The sequence below is a fragment of the Perissodus microlepis genome, chromosome 8 (assembly GCF_051167445.1).
Source record: "Perissodus microlepis isolate ML-2025 ecotype Zambia chromosome 8, ASM5116744v1, whole genome shotgun sequence".
NCBI classification, from domain to species: Eukaryota; Metazoa; Chordata; class Actinopteri; order Cichliformes; family Cichlidae; genus Perissodus; species Perissodus microlepis.
Genome location: NC_140468.1, coordinates 27,836,407 through 27,854,415, shown reverse-complemented (window position 1 = coordinate 27,854,415; position 18,009 = coordinate 27,836,407). Strand labels below are relative to the sequence as shown.

The window sequence follows — 18,009 nt, the reverse complement described above, 5'->3', positions numbered from 1 at the left end:
AAAGAGTGAGGTCGCTAATATAAGTGGCAGAAATTAGTTTCCTTCGAAGAGTGAGTGGGCTCTCACTTAGGAGCTCGGTCATCCGAGAGGGACTCGGATTAGAGCTGCCGCTCCTCCACATTGAAAGTGTATAAATGTAAATGTAGCTGCTAACTGAGCAATGATCGTGATGTGTCATCCACATCTGTGTCAAGAGTCATTAATCTGTTGTCTGGTAATTATCATTTGAAATGTTTTATGATGCTTTTATTTGATTTATTAGCTACACAATCAGCAGCCTGGATGTTACCTAATATTGTAAACCAGCGGCTCATTTACACTCATTGCGATAGTCAGTATTGACTGAATTTCCATCTTCCGTCCTTGTAGTCCTTCCTGTATCTGGCCTGGTATATGACCATGTCCATTCTGGGTCACTATAACAACTTCTTCTTTGCTGCCCATCTACTGGACATTGCCATGGGTTTTAAGACACTGCGTACCATTCTCTCCTCAGTCACACACAATGGCAAACAGGTGAGAACACTATATGAATATTATAAAATTAAACATTTGTCAATATTGAGTGAAGCTTGTGATATTTGCCCTTGTTTGCATCACAGCAGTCTTTTCTTGCCCCTTCTCCAGCTAGTGTTAACTGTTGGCCTATTAGCAGTGGTGGTGTACCTCTACACAGTAGTGGCCTTCAACTTTTTCAGGAAGTTCTACAACAAGAGTGAAGATGGAGAACTGCCAGATATGAAGTGTGATGACATGCTGACAGTGAGTATGACATGTATTAGACTGTAGTGAACCAGAATAATAGTGCTGGGCAGATGATCAAAACGACAGATAATTTGCATCACAGCATGTTTTAAGAATCAGTCAGTTTCACAAAACAAGTTATCTAAAATTAAAGAACAGGGCTATAGAGTCGGCCTTAAAATAGAAACATTACATATATAAATACTAACTTACACCATGGAGCCCTGCTCTCAGAAATGGTCCTAGATTTAACACTGTCTGTGAAACTGGATTTAATAAAAAAATGTTTAAATTGAAAGGTTTTAGAACATGTTTAGCACCATCCTGTGCCTGTTCAGAGCAGGTTGTCATTAGGTTGGTTTCAGCTAATAGACTTACATTAGTTTATGCTAATTTCCTAGTTTATAACTAGTGACAGAACAGTTAATTTGCTGGGAAACAAGGTGACTAAAACTAAAAGTCAGTTTGAGGGGGTCCCTTTTGTATGGACCCTTCAGTTTGACGAGCCAGAATATAAAGAAACTCAGAAAGAGATGAGAAACAAAGTAACTGACCTCTATCAGTCTGTCTGTCATCTATTATCATCTGTCAATCTGTCATAAAAGGTTACAGAGCCATGTCTACGGCTTTTTGGGATTCCAGTGAATAATAATAACTTTATTTATGAACAAGTGAGTCTTCAGCTTAGCTTTAAAAACCTCCACAGAGCATGCCTGCCTAATATCTTGAGGGAGGTTGTTCCACAAAAATGGGGCACAAAAAGAAAAAGCAGGTTCCCCGATAGTTTTTTTTTTCTGGCTCTAGGAACTTTTAAAAGGCCAGAATCCTGGGATCGGAGAGCACGGGATGGAACATAAGGGTGCAAGAGATCAGAGAGGTATGAAGGTGCCAAACCATTTAAAGCCTTGTAGGTGAGCAGCAGGACTTTAACATCTGCTCGAACCTGACAAGGTAGCCGATGAAGGGATTTCAGTACAGGGGTAATGTGCTCAAATTTTCCAGACAGGTAGGATCTCAGCCATGATAAAACATTTCCCATAACTCCAATAAAATGTTCAAGCCTATCCAATAAAATGCAGTGATCCACAGTGTCAAACGCAGCACTTAGATCCAGCAGTAATAAAACTGAAGTGCGATCGTTGTCTGCATTTACCAGCAGATCATTTACCATTTTGACTAAAGCTGTTTCTGTGGAGTGATTTGGTCTAAACGCAGACTGAAATGCTTCAAACAGATAGTTAGTTGACAGATGCTCAGTGAACTGCTTAAAAACAACTTTTTCAAAGACCTTAGACAAAAAAGACAGATGTGAGATGGGTCTATAGTTTGCAACCATGTCAACGTCTAGTCCAGGCTTTTTCAAGTTTGGCACTACCACAGCTGATTTAAAACAGGCAGGGAAGACTCCGGTCATCAATGAAGTATTTAAAAGACTGTAGGGTCCTAATGCTGACCACAACTCCTTTATAGCCCAGGCTGGTAGAGGATCCGAAGAACAGGTTGTACATCGAGCTGCTTTTACAACCTTAGTTAATCCAGACAGAGAAATAACCTTGAAGTCAGAGAACAATTTACTCCCTCCTCAAGCTGTTCGTCAGACTACTCAGCTGCTTTGCCTGTTAGTGCTGATAATCTGATTTCTAAGTGTTGCAGCCCTGTCTCTGAAAACATAAGAAAGTCATGAGCTGTCAAACTTGAACAGCAGAGCTGACTTACTCTCTGTAAGTTGCGACACTGTGTTGAATAAAAGTTTTGAGATATGTTTATGAGTCATGATGAGATTTGAGAAATAATTTGCTGACATCGAACATTGAAAAAAAGACAATGGGTCTTTCCGAGCCTGGAGAAATACTTCAAGTCTGAAAGATCACCAGTGACGCTCTGCTTTTCTACAATTTCTTCTCAAATTCGAGAGCTCCTCATTTAGCCAGGGCATAGGGTTCCTTTTTTTACATTTTAACTTCTTTACAGGAGCAACAGAGTCCAATAGTTGGACGCGTTATTAAAATTCACAGTCAAAGTGTCCTCACATAACTCATGGGAAAAAATGGGGTCCAACACATCAGGCAAATGTAATTTAACTCCAAGCAATGTTTCGTGGCTAATATGATGAGATGATCTGAGGGGCAGTTTCCCCTCTCAGAAGCTGGAAATTTAGCGATTCAAATATGAATGGTCTAAAATAGGTAAAACACAATTTTCAGTCACTGATACATTCAGTCCATAACCCAAGACAAGGTCGAGGGTGTGGCCCTTACGTGGCCCAGACACAGATTGTGTGAAGTTTAGGGAATCAATTACATTCAAGAAATCCTTGACCAGGGGTTTATCCTCACAACATAGATGTACATTAAAGTCCCCCACTATAAGGATCCTTTCATAGTAAGCAATAAAACATGTCAAGAAGTCTGAAAATTCCGAAATGAACAAGTCATTATATTTAGGTGGATGATAGATGACTATAATTAGAACCACGGGACAGCTTAAAGTCAGGAGCTGGGTAAGAGCCATTATTCATAAATGAAAAAAATGGAACACCTGTGAAGCTTCTCAGGAGTGGCCAGCCTACCAAAATTACACCAAGAGAGCCTCGACATCTCAAATACTTTTTTGTACCCAAAGCTAATACTGGGATGTCTGGTATGCACTGCTGCAGTTCACTTTCTTGGCTGTGGGAAGTTGCTCCCATCAAGTTTGTCTCACTAAAACTTCATTTTTTGCTGTCTGTAAAGAGCACACACTTCCATTTATGGACAGAGAGCTTTGAGTCAGTAGTTTTAGTCTCGGCAGTGTTACCCTCAGGCAGTAAGAAAATTACTTATTTTGTCCGCTTCTTTTTCAGGCATCTATTACGTTTTTGGGAATAGCAACAGTGCAAGTAATATAAATAATTATATGTTACTAACCTGAGCCTTTACTGTGATTTAAGCTCAATTTAAGACTGTCTTTGGGAGTTACCTTATTTGGCTCCAGGAAGTCTATCCAAAATTGGTGAGCTGGATAAGGGCATTTGGAGTATCAGAATCAGGATACTTTATTAATCCCTAAGAAAATTATGCAGTTACAGTTTCTCCAAGACAAAAACAGTAACAGACTGAAGTAAAATAAATAATACAATATATTACAAAGTTTACAAAATATAAGAAATAGCTTTAATATATACAAATAGCTCAATTATAAATATCCAGAACATTAGATAATATTAGTAGAAAACTGGGATACCAGTTTCATGATAGCGGTGCCTACCTACCTTACCTAAGCAGCACAAGCTTCCATTGTTTAGCCAGTTTAAAAGAGACAACTTTGTGACATAGTAAAGTCTAACCAAAGATGTGGCCATGAAACCGAAATGGAACAATTATGATGAATTTAAATGTTGGAAGTGTAAGCCATTACCTGTACATAAACACCTGTGTCATTAATGCAGGTCAGTGTGAGTCAGGGGTGAAAGATAAGTGTATCGCAAAGCCAAACATTAGACCATCTTGTCAGTGATGAGAGACATGCCAAGTACACACAGACTCAGCTTAGATGAGAATGTTTTCTGCTGCTAAGCCATCTGAAAGAAATACTATATAAGGGCTCTATGGTATTTTCTGAGGGTAGAAGGAAGCCTTCTGTCACCCGGAAATTTCAGGACACACAAACACACACTAATCCCCTATAGTCAGCCACCCATTGCATTCCATAGAGCTCTTTTGTCTCCTATTAGGGGCTAAGTGTTGCAGCTCTGCCTGTCTGTAGTTCAAGAAGGTGACAGGCGCTTAGTGGGATGGTGAGATGCACTAATGAACAGCACTGCCCTAGCAAGATTTGTCTCCTTCCTTACAATAAGGCTTATAGTAGTAAAAATGGTCAGATGGTGCGTTCCATGTGAAAGCAGAAGTCGGAATTTCCTGAATTTTTCAGTGTCCCCTCAAGTCAGATTTCCAACTCTGAACATCGCATCAACCAACAGCCTCGATCAGCCCAACTTAACCATCCAAGATGGAACCACTGTATATAAACATTAGTAAGACTGTAAAACCTGTAATCTGTGCTGCTACAGCTGTTTATTTATGACTCGCTACATAAGCCATATGCATAGCACCGGGCAGGTTCTGTCTGCGAATGTGCTGCGGTGCTTTTAAGTACAAACACAAACATTGCGCTGTGTTGTTACTGATGCATTAATAGCTCTGCCTTGCTAAGATGGAAGAAAAATTTTTTTGTGGTTTCGCATTGTTTTGCAACGCCTTCCCTGAAGAAATCTGGATGGAAGCACATGCTCTCCTAAAAACTGAACATACCTTTCAGCATTGATTTGGCCTTTCCAATTCCACAGGCACTATAGTAACTGAGTGCTAACAGGAAGTTGGATGGTCCATTTCCTCTGTAGTCTGGAGGATGCATCATCCAAAAAGAATTTAAAATATTTATTTGTCCAACCACAGAACATGTTTTATACTTTCCCTCGGTCCCTGGTTTAATGAGCTTTGGTCCGGAGAAGGTAGACAGCAGCGTTTCTAGATCATATTCACATGTGGCTTCTTTGTAACCTGCAGAGTTGAGGGCACTGTGAACTGCGTTCACTAACAATGATTTTTCAAAATGTTACTGGACCTCTACAGTGACTAGAATCATGCCTGTTTTACTGCAAAGAGACTTACAGATGTCATGTCTTCTGATGTTTCAGAAAAATTAGTGTGTTCAAGCTGTTTGTGACAGTCATGATTCTGCCCATTAAAAACCCAATGCAAAAGATTCGACCTCTGTTACCCCTGTACCCCCCTTCCTGTGTATCTCTCTCTGTTCCTCAGTGTTACATGTTCCACATGTATGTGGGAGTGCGAGCAGGTGGAGGAATTGGTGACCAGATCGAGGATCCAGCTGGTGATGAGTACGAAATCTATCGGATCATCTTTGACATCACTTTCTTCTTCTTTGTCATTGTAATCCTCCTGGCTATCATCCAGGGTGAGGCATCCTACACATACATGCACACAAACAGTTTAATGGACTCCAAACACAAGCAGTTAATTAGGCAACTATTAGCCAAAATGAATACATTCTAATATTGTAAAGTAGAGTAAACACCACAGGAAGTGTTTGTTTTTATTCTATAATACAGAGTGCTGATTCAAATGTATAATTATTTTGAGAGCAATCATTTCTGGTTCTGTTTGGTTTACAATATTTTGGTTGTTCTGTTTATTTCAAATTGACTAGACTAAATAATCGCGACGTCTCTCCAAAGTGGAGTACACTTGAACACCACCTTAAACAGTTTCCTGCTTGTAAATTCAGATAAAACTGAGCTTATTATACTTGGCCTTAAAAACTTCAATGAAACATAGTGCCTAACCAGATACTAACTCTGGGGAAAGGATATGTGCATATTAAACAAAATATAGGACTGCTTTCTTTGCACAACATCTCTAAAACTAGAAATATTCTGTCACAGAGTGACGCTGAAAACCTATTTCGTGTATTTATTACTTCTAGGCTGGACTACTGTAATTCATTTTTGTCAGGATGTCCTAAAAACTCCCTGAAAAGCCTTCAGTTAATCCACAATGCTGCAGCAAGAGCACTGACAGGGACTAGATATATTGTATTTCTCCCATACTAACGTCTCTTCATTGGCTCCCTGTTAAGTTCAGAACTGAATTTAAAGTCCTCCTCTTCCCATAAAAAAACTTAATCATTACTTATTATTAAACTCTGCCTATCTTCCACAGTGTGCCTTTTATCTACAATAATACAAAAAACAAGCACAAACCCCAACAATCATATGACCCTCCTACGAGGAACCGCTCTGGGAAGGAAAAACTCCCTTTTAACAGAAGGACACCTCCAGCAGAACCAGGCTCAGGGAGGGCGGCCATCTGCCACGATTGGGCTGGGGGAAGGAAGACAGGACAAAGACGTGCTTTGAAAGAGAGCCAGAGATTAAAAATAACTAATAATTAAATGCAGAGCGGTGTACAAACACAAAGTGAGAGAAAAAGGTGACTAAAGAAGAAACAGTGCAACACGGTAACTAAGGGAGGATTCAAGGTCACCTGGTCCAGCACTAACTATATGCTTTATCAAAAAGGAAAGTTTGAAGCCTAATCTTAAAAGTAGAGATAGTGTCTGTCTCCTGAATCCAAACTGGAAGCTGGTTCCACAGAAGAGGGTGTACTGTACTGTAAACTCTCAATCAGAACACCTAAGATGGGTTTAGATGGGTCTTCTTGCATGAAAGTGAATTAAAATATACCACCAAGGCAACGAAGTAGTGGCAGAAGAAGCAGCAGCACATTAGTTGTGCTGCCTACCATGGAGTGGCCTAGCCAGTCTGCAGAGCTCAGTCCAATAGAAAATCTGTGGAGGCTTTGAATTGCCAAGAAGGAGCCAAGTAATCTGAATAATTTCTGTAAAGGGGGGGGGGGGGGGGGGGGGGGGGCAAAATCACTCGTAAGATGTGCAAACCTGTTGATCACCTAAAAGAAATGCCTTACCACTGTGTGTGCCAACAAGGGTTTCTTCACCAAGTGCAAAGTCATATTTTGGTTGGGGATTAAACATCTGTTTCACTCAGTGATATGCAAATCAATTCATAACTTCAATGAAATTTTGGATTTTAGGTTGATATTCTTTCTCTCTCCATTAAAATGTAACTACCATAAAAATTAGAGACTGTTCATTTCTTTTCCAGTGAGAAACTTTAGTGGTAGTAGAAACTGAGTAGGGACCAAATAATTATTTCCCTCTGCCACACATATTGACAATGATGATAACTAAGCTGGTCAAAAACAAAAGTTTGGGGCTTAATCTTAAAAGTAGGGTGTCTGTCTCAGGATCCCAGACTGGAAGCTGGTTTCATTGAAGAAGAGTTGGTTAGAGCTGAGGGCTCTACCTCCCATTCTACTTTTGGAAACAAACCAAGCGTTGGCTTACATTCTGACACTACAGTGCTCAGTTGGATTAATATAATATTATGAAGCTTTTAAAATATGATGGGTCCTGGACCATTCAGGATTTTGCATCTGTCTAGGCTTTGTTTTTAGTATTTATATCCTTCCCTATAGGGACATACACACTTTGGACGTAATATAGAGAATGTAACTGAATAGCAAAAAAGACTCCTTTAGAAGGATTATAGTAGATAAAGCAGATAGCCTGTGGTTTTCATATCTATCGTTGTATTCAGTGTAATAATGTGGACCAGCATGTTTAAGCTCCACCCTCTCTGAAATTCTAGGGTTAATCATTGATGCTTTTGGAGAGCTGAGGGATCAGCAGGAACAAGTGAAAGAAGACATGGAGGTGAAAACACACACAACAGTTCAATGCAGTTTTTTTTTTAAATTCAGGCATATGAACATGTAAAAATATAGATTTTGTGGTTGTTTCGTTTTGTATAGCTGTGCCTCCAACAGAGGCATAGATGAAGATTGCCAATAGGTTACAATAAATGACAACCACTTAACTATCACGTGTTTCTCTTGCAGACCAAATGTTTTATCTGTGGAATAGGTAATGACTACTTTGACACCGTGCCACACGGCTTTGAAACGCACACTCTACAGGAGCACAACTTAGCCAACTACCTGTAAGTACGTCTGGAGAGTGTCTGTATTTCTGTGTGTGTTATTGTACCTTTTAACACCTACATCATCATAGATCATCACACCTACATAGTACACAGTCTTTCAGGTCAGTTAATGAAAGATAGGTACCCAATCTTGGTGTACTTGGGGCTTGGTCCCCAATCTCAGGTGGGCGATGATATCTATGATATTTGTCTTGTTTTGTACCACAGCATTTGTGTTACACTGAGGTGTGTTTCCACATTATTATCCCCAGTGTTTGGACACTTATTATCCAGTTACATAAATTTCAGTGTGGTATAACTCAACTGTAACCACAGTTGCTACCATGATACTACTTGGATATTAAGTGCTTGTTACTTTGGTAATTGAGTAGTAATAACTTAGAAATGACCACGTTACGTTCTTGTCTTTGCCTTGTTACCCTTCCCACTTTAATACTGAGCTGTAATAGAAAATACAACCAAAATTTCAAATGTCTGTTGACTTTAACCCTAAATACAGTACTGTGTCTTGAGCCAGCCCTCATTTCTTGGTATATTGCTTTATGTATAAGTTTCTTAAAATTGTTGTAAAGTCCAAGCTGTCATTAGGAGAGAGGTGGGGCAAACCCTGGACAGGTTGTTAGTCTCTCAGAAGACAACAATTCACATGCACATTCACACCTATGGCCAGAATCACCAATTAATCTAACAAACATGTCCTTCGAATGTGGCAGGAAGCCTGAGAGAACCCACACAGGCAAGTTAAGAATACACAACTGCCTCCAACCAGCAAGTGCCACTGTAACATCTGGCTGTGTGACTGATATATGCAATGATAATACTGTTTGTGTTTTCTAACAACTCTGTGTGTGTGTGTGTGTGTGTGTGTGTGTGTGTGTGTGTGTGTGTGTGTGTGTGTGTGTGTGTGTGTGCTTCAGATTCTTTCTGATGTATCTCATCAACAAAGATGAAACAGAGCACACAGGCCAGGTAAAACACCTTTCCAATCTCTCTGCCAGTAAATATACAAGACTGTCATCCTGTTACGTGGTCAGTACAGTTTAGCTTCAAACTCTCTCTAAGTGTTTCTAACAGTTTTCTAATGGCTGCTAACATTGTTAAAGCCTCAGTATGGAACATGGAAAATCACCTCTGGTCATATTTGTATGTTCGATCAAATACAAAGGATAACATTTCCTGTAATGTTTAACTAATTCCTGAACAAGGGCCTCAAAACAAACTTGTTATCAGTTTTTATCTTAATTGTGATTAAAGCAGAATACTTTATAGAAGTTTTTCATAAATGTTTTTGTAGTAATGAGTTTTGTTAAAAACTAAAAACTGGCCAGTCTCCCATTCAAGATCATTTTGTTGGATATATACTGATGATATTCCATCATGGGTGCTATTTCTGGATCACGTTCTAGAAGTCCTATTTTGACCACTTGCTCTGTGAACCCTGAGATTATACTGTGGACATTCACAGAAAACTTTTACTTTCAAAATGGCCCCAAGTCCATGTGGCGTATCGTCACTGGGAATGAGTGCTACAACAGGGCAGTTTCAGCAGTTTTCAGTCCAGGAATCCAAGTTTCCAAGCTAAACAACAACGTGTAAGGAGTGGTGAATGTTGAAGGCTTGCCTTTTTCATACGCTGAAGGAGACCCAGGCCCAATCATATAAGCACAACTCCAGTTTGCCTATGTGAGTTTACTATTATTAGTAGATACAAAAGGTGTATTTTTAAGCATTAAGAGTTCCTTTCACTTGAACTAAGAGGCCAAGCCCAACTCATGAAAAACAGCCCCAAATCATAATCCCCCCTTACAGTGCAATCAGGCAAGTAGCATTCTCCTGGCAGGCACCAAACCCAGACTCGTCCATCAAAATGCCAGATGAACATTTATCATTCATTCACTGCTCTAGAGTTCAGTGGCAGAGCGCTTTACACCACTGCGTCCAACATATTGCATTGCACTTGGTGATGTAAGGTTTGGATTCAGCTTCTCGGCCAGCCTTCCCATGAAGCCCTCTACACACTGTTTTTGAGCTAATCTTAATAGTTTCTTTCTTTATGTCCATAAGCAAGTGCTTAACAAATTTAGGTGCCCTAAAGTAAGAGCATTTGTAATTACCAAAGTAATTTCTTATGTATCTGTAACAGCTGATCCACCAGTATACTCATGGTCTTTAATCCAAATGTTTTTGATTTGGTAAATTATAATTATTGCTGTTTTCTATAAATTTAAAGTAAAGGCATTATTATTTTTTATTAAGATGCCAAATGGGTTACTTATTTGCATTTCAGAACTAAAAAGTCGTTTTAGTAAATGCTATACTTGATTAATTTCTGACTTCTCAGAGAGATCCAGTACGCTGTTCAAATGTTTGTTTTTATGACATTTGGGCTCATGAATGCCACCACTAAAGGCATTGGATTAGGTTTGTTGTTTCAGATTTCATTCTGTTGTTCCCCCTGCACCTTACTTTGACTAACTTTGCATCTTTACTCACAATGAGGCGCTTTCACACTATTGACATGTTAGTTTATGCCTCTCAGTCTGATTTACCTATAACGCCCGTTGTGAATGCATAAAATGCAGGGCTTTATGCAGGGGCTGATTGGCTGGTCACCGATTGGGGTGGAGAACATTGGAAATCAACCAGTTCCAGTCCATGGCTGGTCAGTGGGTGCATCTGTAGTGATCGTCTACTCTCCCTTTTGCTGGATTCCTTCTTTTGGTCACTCTGGTTTTCTTTTAAATTGTTTTAAGTTTTTCCGCTACTTCAAGTGCAGTTTTTAAAGTATAAGTGGAAGCTTAAAAAATATTCTTAGTTAGCTTCTAGCATTCGCTTCTAATGTGCTGCTTTTAAACCCTAGTATATCAAATGAACAAATAATGTGTGATTCAGACAAATACGGCTTGTAGTAAGGGATGAGAATTTATACAAATTTAGCAAATTCTATACCACTATTGATGTCACTTATCAATTCTCTTATTGATTCTCATTGGGTTCTGATTGGCTCTGCTTGGAGCGTCTAAGCAGCATATCAAAGACATTACATCGGTGCATATTAATTGCATGTTTTGTGGTCAAATGTTTGTGCATGTTTAAAGCATTTCCCTGCTTTGTTGTGATCATATCTGGGGTCATTATTCGAAATAAGTAACATATTACAAATATTACCCAGAACACTTTTCTTAAAAGTAATATAGTATGTTATTTAATTACTCACCATAGAAATTTTTTTTTTTACACTACTTGTTACATTACTTTTCTGTTTCTCCGTATAATGACCTGAAACACATTGTCTTATAATTACCATTTAACAATATATAAACCTGAGGCTACAGTCCCACACACCAACACAAATCCATATCCCAATGAGCACACACATATGAGCTTTCTTGTAGTATAGGCATGAGCACAAAGCTGACAGCACAATGCACAGATGAAAACCAGCACAAAGATACTTTAAAGTGATCACCACAGGGATTCTGCTTTAGAAACATGAACACATAGAAACAGACGCTGCATCCTGACTGCACATCACTGCCTTTGTTACCTGCTGAAGATCAGGTCTGACTGCTGGGCTGGGGTCGGCTTTAATGTCACTCTGGGTTCTAGGCTAGCTTTGTTCATTTCAGTAGGTACCTAGAGGTTACAATGCTAGTACTAATTTCCATAATGAACAAAGCTGATGTGATAATTACACTTTAAATGTAACACACATGAAGCAAACCCTCCTTTCCTCTTCCTCTCTGTCTTTAAGGAGTCTTACGTATGGAAAATGTACCAGGAACGTTGTTGGGAGTTTTTCCCCGCTGGTGACTGTTTCCGGAAACAGTATGAGGATCAGCTCAACTGAGTCAACCTTGGAGTGACAGACTCTTAACTCTGAAAGGCCCACTGCAGCCATCTGGCCTCTGCTTGTCCCTCAAACGTTTATTACTTTTCTGAGGAGGCTGTATTCTACCAAATGATGGGTTCCTCTCTATGCGTCATCTCTCCTCAAGTGGCCACGCTCTTCAACGGGACACACCCTGCCATTGTAGTCCAGACAGCCAGCTCCACCCCCCGGCCTTCAGCACACTCTGTTCGGAATGCTTTTGAAACCTTGTACATAGAAAACTTCAGAAAATATGATGTACAATACATGACAGGTGGCAGGTCTAGAATTTTTTCACTCTGATGACTTCTGTGCTTCATCTTATTCTATATTCAAAGTAACTTGCAAAAAATACAAAGGCTTAATGGACTGACGGTAAAACAAGAAACCTAAAGAATGTTTTACTTTTAATATGACCATGTCTATGGCCTTTCATGTTTATAATGCACGATTCATATAGGTACAGGTGGTGGATACAATAATCAAACAAGTTGACGACTTATTCTGGCAAGAAGAACTCTGCAGCAAATCTACACTTCAATAAGCTTAAAGACGTGCTGACCTGAATACGATGGACAATGAAAATCGAACACAGCACCAAAGTGGAGACTTCAGAACAATCACAAAGGTGAATGAAGCCCCTGTGCAATGAGGAACGTTTTCACAAACAGAGCTGCTGTGTTGAGTTGGATTACAGTTTGGTCCAAAGTGTTTGAACAATGACACATGTTCTTCTCACTTTACTTACTTATGCCACCATCACAGTGGATCTCAAGTCAAACAATCGAGATCACTAAATACTTGATTTGCCTTCAGCTACTGCTTGTTTGTGTTCTTCTGCCTTCACTTTTTTGTTCGGTAAATGAAAAGCATGCTCTTTTGGGTTGAGATCAAGTGAGAGACTTGGCCATTGAGGAATATCACATTTCTTTGGCTTAAGAAAACCTTGAGGATAAACATATTTTCAAAAGCTAGCCACGTAGTAAACACCCTTTATCACTGTCAATTTATCATTGTCAATAAAATCAAATAAAGTACGCACCACTGGTTACACTCAAGAAGAGGAAGGCAAGAATACACTTTGACAGAAAACAAGGAAAAGAGTCCACCCGGTTCTGTATTAAGTTCTTTAAACAGATGAAACCTAGGCTGACTTGTACCAGAATGATGGGAAGAGAAAAGTATGGAGAACAAAAGGAACGGCTCATGATTCAAAACACACCATCCATCAGATGTGATACAGTGCACTGGCATGTGGGGCTGCCAGTGGAACTGGGTAGAAACAGCAGAATTAATTGTGAAATGTTCAGGGCTATACTCTGCTCAAATTCAGCCAAATGCTGCAAAACTGGTTGGAAAGCATTTGTCAGAGCAAACTGATAATGACCTCACCACAAAAGAAACCCAAGAATTTCTCAGTATTCAAGAGATATTCTTCAACAGCCAAGTCAGTCCCCTGATCTTAACCCAGCAGTTTTATTTATATGCATTTTATTTATTAAATTAAAAACATAATGGTGAAAAACTCACAAACGTGCAGTAACTGAAGGCAGCGGAAGTAAAGGCCTATGGTGGACAGTGTTGGTCAAGTTACTTGAAAAAAGTAATCAGTAACTAATTACCGATTTTGCAATAGTAATCCCTTACTTTACTCGTTACCTGAAAAAAGTAATCAGATTACAGTAACGCGTTACTGCCCATCTCTGATGGTGGATCTCAAGGGAAGAAACATTTGGTGATGTCTGTTGGGTTCTAGACTTCAGGCAGTTACTGACCAAAATTACTGATGGATTTATGGACCGAAGTATAACAATTGTTGTAATATCTAAATAAATAAAGCAGTATTTTGTTAAACTCCTGGAATTAAAGGTAAACGACAGTTTGGTCATGTGATTAAAAATCCACTGTGGGGTTGTAAGAGGCAAAATTGAAAAAACAAAAACATTCTGTCATTGGGCACTGGACCGGACTGTAAGTTCACTGTTGATCATGCTGTGTCCACACACTGTACCATGCCAGCACTGTGTGTGAAGGGACCCTTAATTATATGCTCATGGCTTACCACATGTTCATCAAGTTCATTTTGCTCCACTTAAAAAAGTCAAAGCATGGACAATTCATAATCCTCAATCAGCTTTCTGATATACCTAAATAAATACATAGCTTATAAAATGATTGAATCCATTACTGTCTTTGATAATTGATTTAATGCATTTTTTGTTTGTTTTGTTAATGTTTGTCGCCGGTAGTAACAGGACATCAGAGATGTATATTTTTTCAACACTCATGTTCACGGGGATAAATGCGAACAACTGCTGGTCAGTCAATGTCAAACCCCAGTACTGGGCAGGATTAGAAGAGCTTAACAAATGTGTATTGTGTCCAAATCTTCAACATTTTGTTGTTGTTTAAGGAATACGACAGGCTCGAGGCGCCACTAGCAGGGCTTTGTTTTTTTGTTTTGTTTTGTAAAGCTTAGTAACATTTGTTAATGAAAGCTTGTGATTTTCTGAAAAAGCAATATCAAAACAATTCAAAAAAGAAAAACAAACAGAAAATATAATAAACAAACAATAGAGATTTATTTGTTTTAGAAGTTTATGGCTGCAGATATAGCTGCATGCTTGTTAGCTAAGAGGAATAATCAGCCAGAATGGAGCAATCAGATGTGTTTCCTGCAGTACTAGAATAGCACAACAAAGCAGTGAGGAGACAGAAAGGGGGGACGGGAGGTTGCAGTGCCTTATCTAGCTGGGGAGGATCTATGAAAGCTAGACGAGAAGAGTAGCTTCATAATAATACCGTATACAAACTGAGGAGAACATATGAAGCTAAGAGTACCACAGAATAATATTCTATAGAAGTAGAAGAAGAGAAGGACTGAAGGTTGACCAGAGCAGAAATGCACACATTTCAGTTGTGCAAACTGGGGTGTTACAATTCCAAAAGGTATCATAGTTGACTGTAACTAGCCTCAAACCAGGGTACAGTAGATAAACTTAGGGCTAGGTTACATTTTAACCACATTTCGTTTTGTACAACATTCCTTCAGTAAATCCTTTTTTTCTGTTTTACAGAACTTCTAATTCCATTAGTTACCATCATCTTGAAGGGTTCAGTTTAAACACTAAACAACCATCACAGCCTATTTAGAGTTAAGATTAGGGGTACGGTTAGCATTAAGTTCATATTTACCAGGTTGTAAATTCAACTGGAATTTTCACCTATTTAATATATTCAGCTGAAGTCTAATAACAGAAATTCTGAAGGTAAGATGCATGTACGAGACCTAAGGTAATGTCTTGAGAACAGTAATGTTATGTTTAGCATGTAGCTAAAATGTAACCTAACCTCACCTTTAAGTGGGCTGTAAGTAAGTTGGTGGATGTTAAAAGGTTAATGAAAATTTTCGTATTTAATCTGTCTGTATAAAAACACATTTGGGGAAATATACAAAATATATGTTTAAATTGACACCAGCTTACTCATCAGAATACAACAGATGTTGCTCGGTGGACCTAATAAGACAACAGGTTGAGTGTATGCTGCAGGTTCTGTTCAGCTATATGAGTGATGCAGAATAAATATATTTTTTTTATTGTATAATTTCTGATACTGCTATACAACCAAGTTTAAAGATCAACACTTGTCGTGGCTTTGGTTAGAAATCAGCAGCCATGTGTTACAGTCTATTTTCAGTTTCTTAGGAATTGTAATAGTTACATCTCACTTAACTAGCAACAATTAACATTCCATGGAACACATTTCACAACTTTCTTGTCAAATAAGGAATAGTTCATGATATGCATTTTTGTGATGTTCTTATATAATAATTACTTTTATTGTAAACACACCTCCCTCTCAAAAAAAGTCTAAAAAAATATTTGCATGCTAATGGGGAATATTGAGTAGGTATAATAAATACACTAAATCTCTGCTGCCCATAATGTATCCATTCAGATTCTTTTAGTTATTTAAGATAAATCATTTAGGTGTTGTGGGATGAGTTGTAACTCATTAAGACATTTTACCACAATTGTATTTGAAAAATAAGACAGTAGGCCCTGCTTTTCTGTCATTTAACCATCTCTGTTTGTAAAGGTTTGCTTAAGTTGGGTCTGAGGTCAAGCAAAAGACCTTAAGGGAGTTTAAGAGACGAATCACTTTTACCATTGTATATCTCAAAGAAAGAGGTAGAACAAATTAAAGCTTACTTAACTTTGTCTCAGAAGTAATTTAAGTTTTATATTTATTCAGTTATCTTTTATTTTCAGATAAGAAGTAAATTGAGGTTTTGTTATATTTGTCTCACTCGATCTTAAAGGTGCAACAAGTAGCGTAATATTTCACTGGCTCTAACCTATAGATTTTGTTATCTGTCACCCTTTTATCTCTAAAACCCAAAACTGTCAGTAGTAGAGTGTGAGAAAGTTGAAAGGAATATCAGTTCAACTTGTATAAACTGTTTAACAAATTTAAGCTGCTGTTTGATGCAAAGTGTTTGATAATAAATCAGGCAGCTTAAAGTATGATGCAGTTTGTCAGAGAAGACAATGTCAGGAAGCCTATAGATGAAACTCACTCTAGACTTTGCTGATGGAGACGCATTGGTAGGAACATGTTTGTTGTTAATGCTGTTGTGTTTAGGCTGGCACTAGAGGCCACTAAAGAGCCATGTTTACTGGTTTCACCTTTAAGTGAGTGCTGGTGCATGTGTAACTGATAACTGATGACTTTAACACTGATAACACAGTGGATGTCACAACTGCAATCAACCAGTGTAAGTGTCTTGAATTGTGTTCACTATATCATGCTGATGCGATGCCTCATTTTTATTTATTCCAATCCCTTTTCAGACTGAACCACGCCATTACCAAGTGGCATTTTGCTCATGTAAAAATAAATATTTTCCATATGTATCATGAAGGGGGAATGTTTAGTTTGCCACAAAGTCTACTTCATGTAGTAATTATGAGTAGGCTATTGCTACTTCTGAGAGACAAATGTGTAAAGAGGAAATTGATCTATAAGCAATGATAGATTTGCATGATTTTGAAAATAAAATTTTATTTATTAACTTGTTAATTGTAGAATGCTCTTAATTCAGCTGAATTTGTTAAATTTATTTCTAAAGATAATTTCTTTTCTGTGGTTACTTGTTACATAATATATACAGGCTGTAGACACTTACATCCATCCATTTCCTTATCCAAAGATGAGTTTTAGTGGCAGCCTAAGCTGATCTTCTGGCCTCCTCCTGGGAGTGTCCTGAAAAAAAAAAAACTCCAAGGAGAGGCACAGGGATGACCTCCTGATCAGATGCCTGAACCACTTCAGCCAGCTTCCTTCAATGTGAACTAGCAGCAACTCTGCTCTAAGCTCCCTTTAGATCAGCGGTCCCCAACCTTTTTTGCGCCACGGACCGGTTTATGCCCGACAATATTTTCACGGACCGGCCTTTAAGGTGTCGCGGATAAATACAACAAAATAAAACTAGTTCCGGTACCGAAAAAAAGAAGATTTATTCATAACACAAGTGAAAAGACCCAGGAAAACCGAGTTAACGATAAAAACGATAACGAAATAACGCTGAAAACCGATAAAAACCCTGAAAACCATACATTTCAAGGTTCAAGGTTCAAGGTTCTTTATTTGTCACATGCATAGTTATACAAGTATAACACACAGTGAAATGTAGCCTGACACGCTCCTCGACATGTGCAAAAATGGTGGTGGTGGTGGTGGGGGGGTAGAGGAAGAACATTATATATATATATAGTATATACATTGGGTGAATATGCAGTAGTAGCAG

The 18,009-nt window shown here is 38.6% G+C and overlaps 1 protein-coding gene across 8 annotated transcripts in view; it reads left to right on the top strand.

The window, feature by feature from the left end:
• The window catches only part of ryr2a (ryanodine receptor 2a (cardiac)), a 263,162-nt gene extending 245,880 nt beyond the window's left edge, over positions 1-17,282 (top strand). For all 8 annotated transcript variants that reach the window (XM_084938488.1, XM_084938482.1, XM_084938484.1 and 5 more), the window contains 7 exons: positions 370-516; positions 628-762; positions 5,544-5,700; positions 7,973-8,037; positions 8,223-8,323; positions 9,244-9,295; positions 12,081-17,282. In XM_084938488.1, the coding sequence (XP_084794614.1) occupies positions 370-516; positions 628-762; positions 5,544-5,700; positions 7,973-8,037; positions 8,223-8,323; positions 9,244-9,295; positions 12,081-12,176 (753 nt within the window). In that variant the 3' untranslated portion in view covers positions 12,177-17,282. The remainder of the gene's footprint in view (positions 1-369; positions 517-627; positions 763-5,543; positions 5,701-7,972; positions 8,038-8,222; positions 8,324-9,243; positions 9,296-12,080) is intronic.
• The last annotated feature ends 727 nt before the right edge of the window (positions 17,283-18,009 follow it).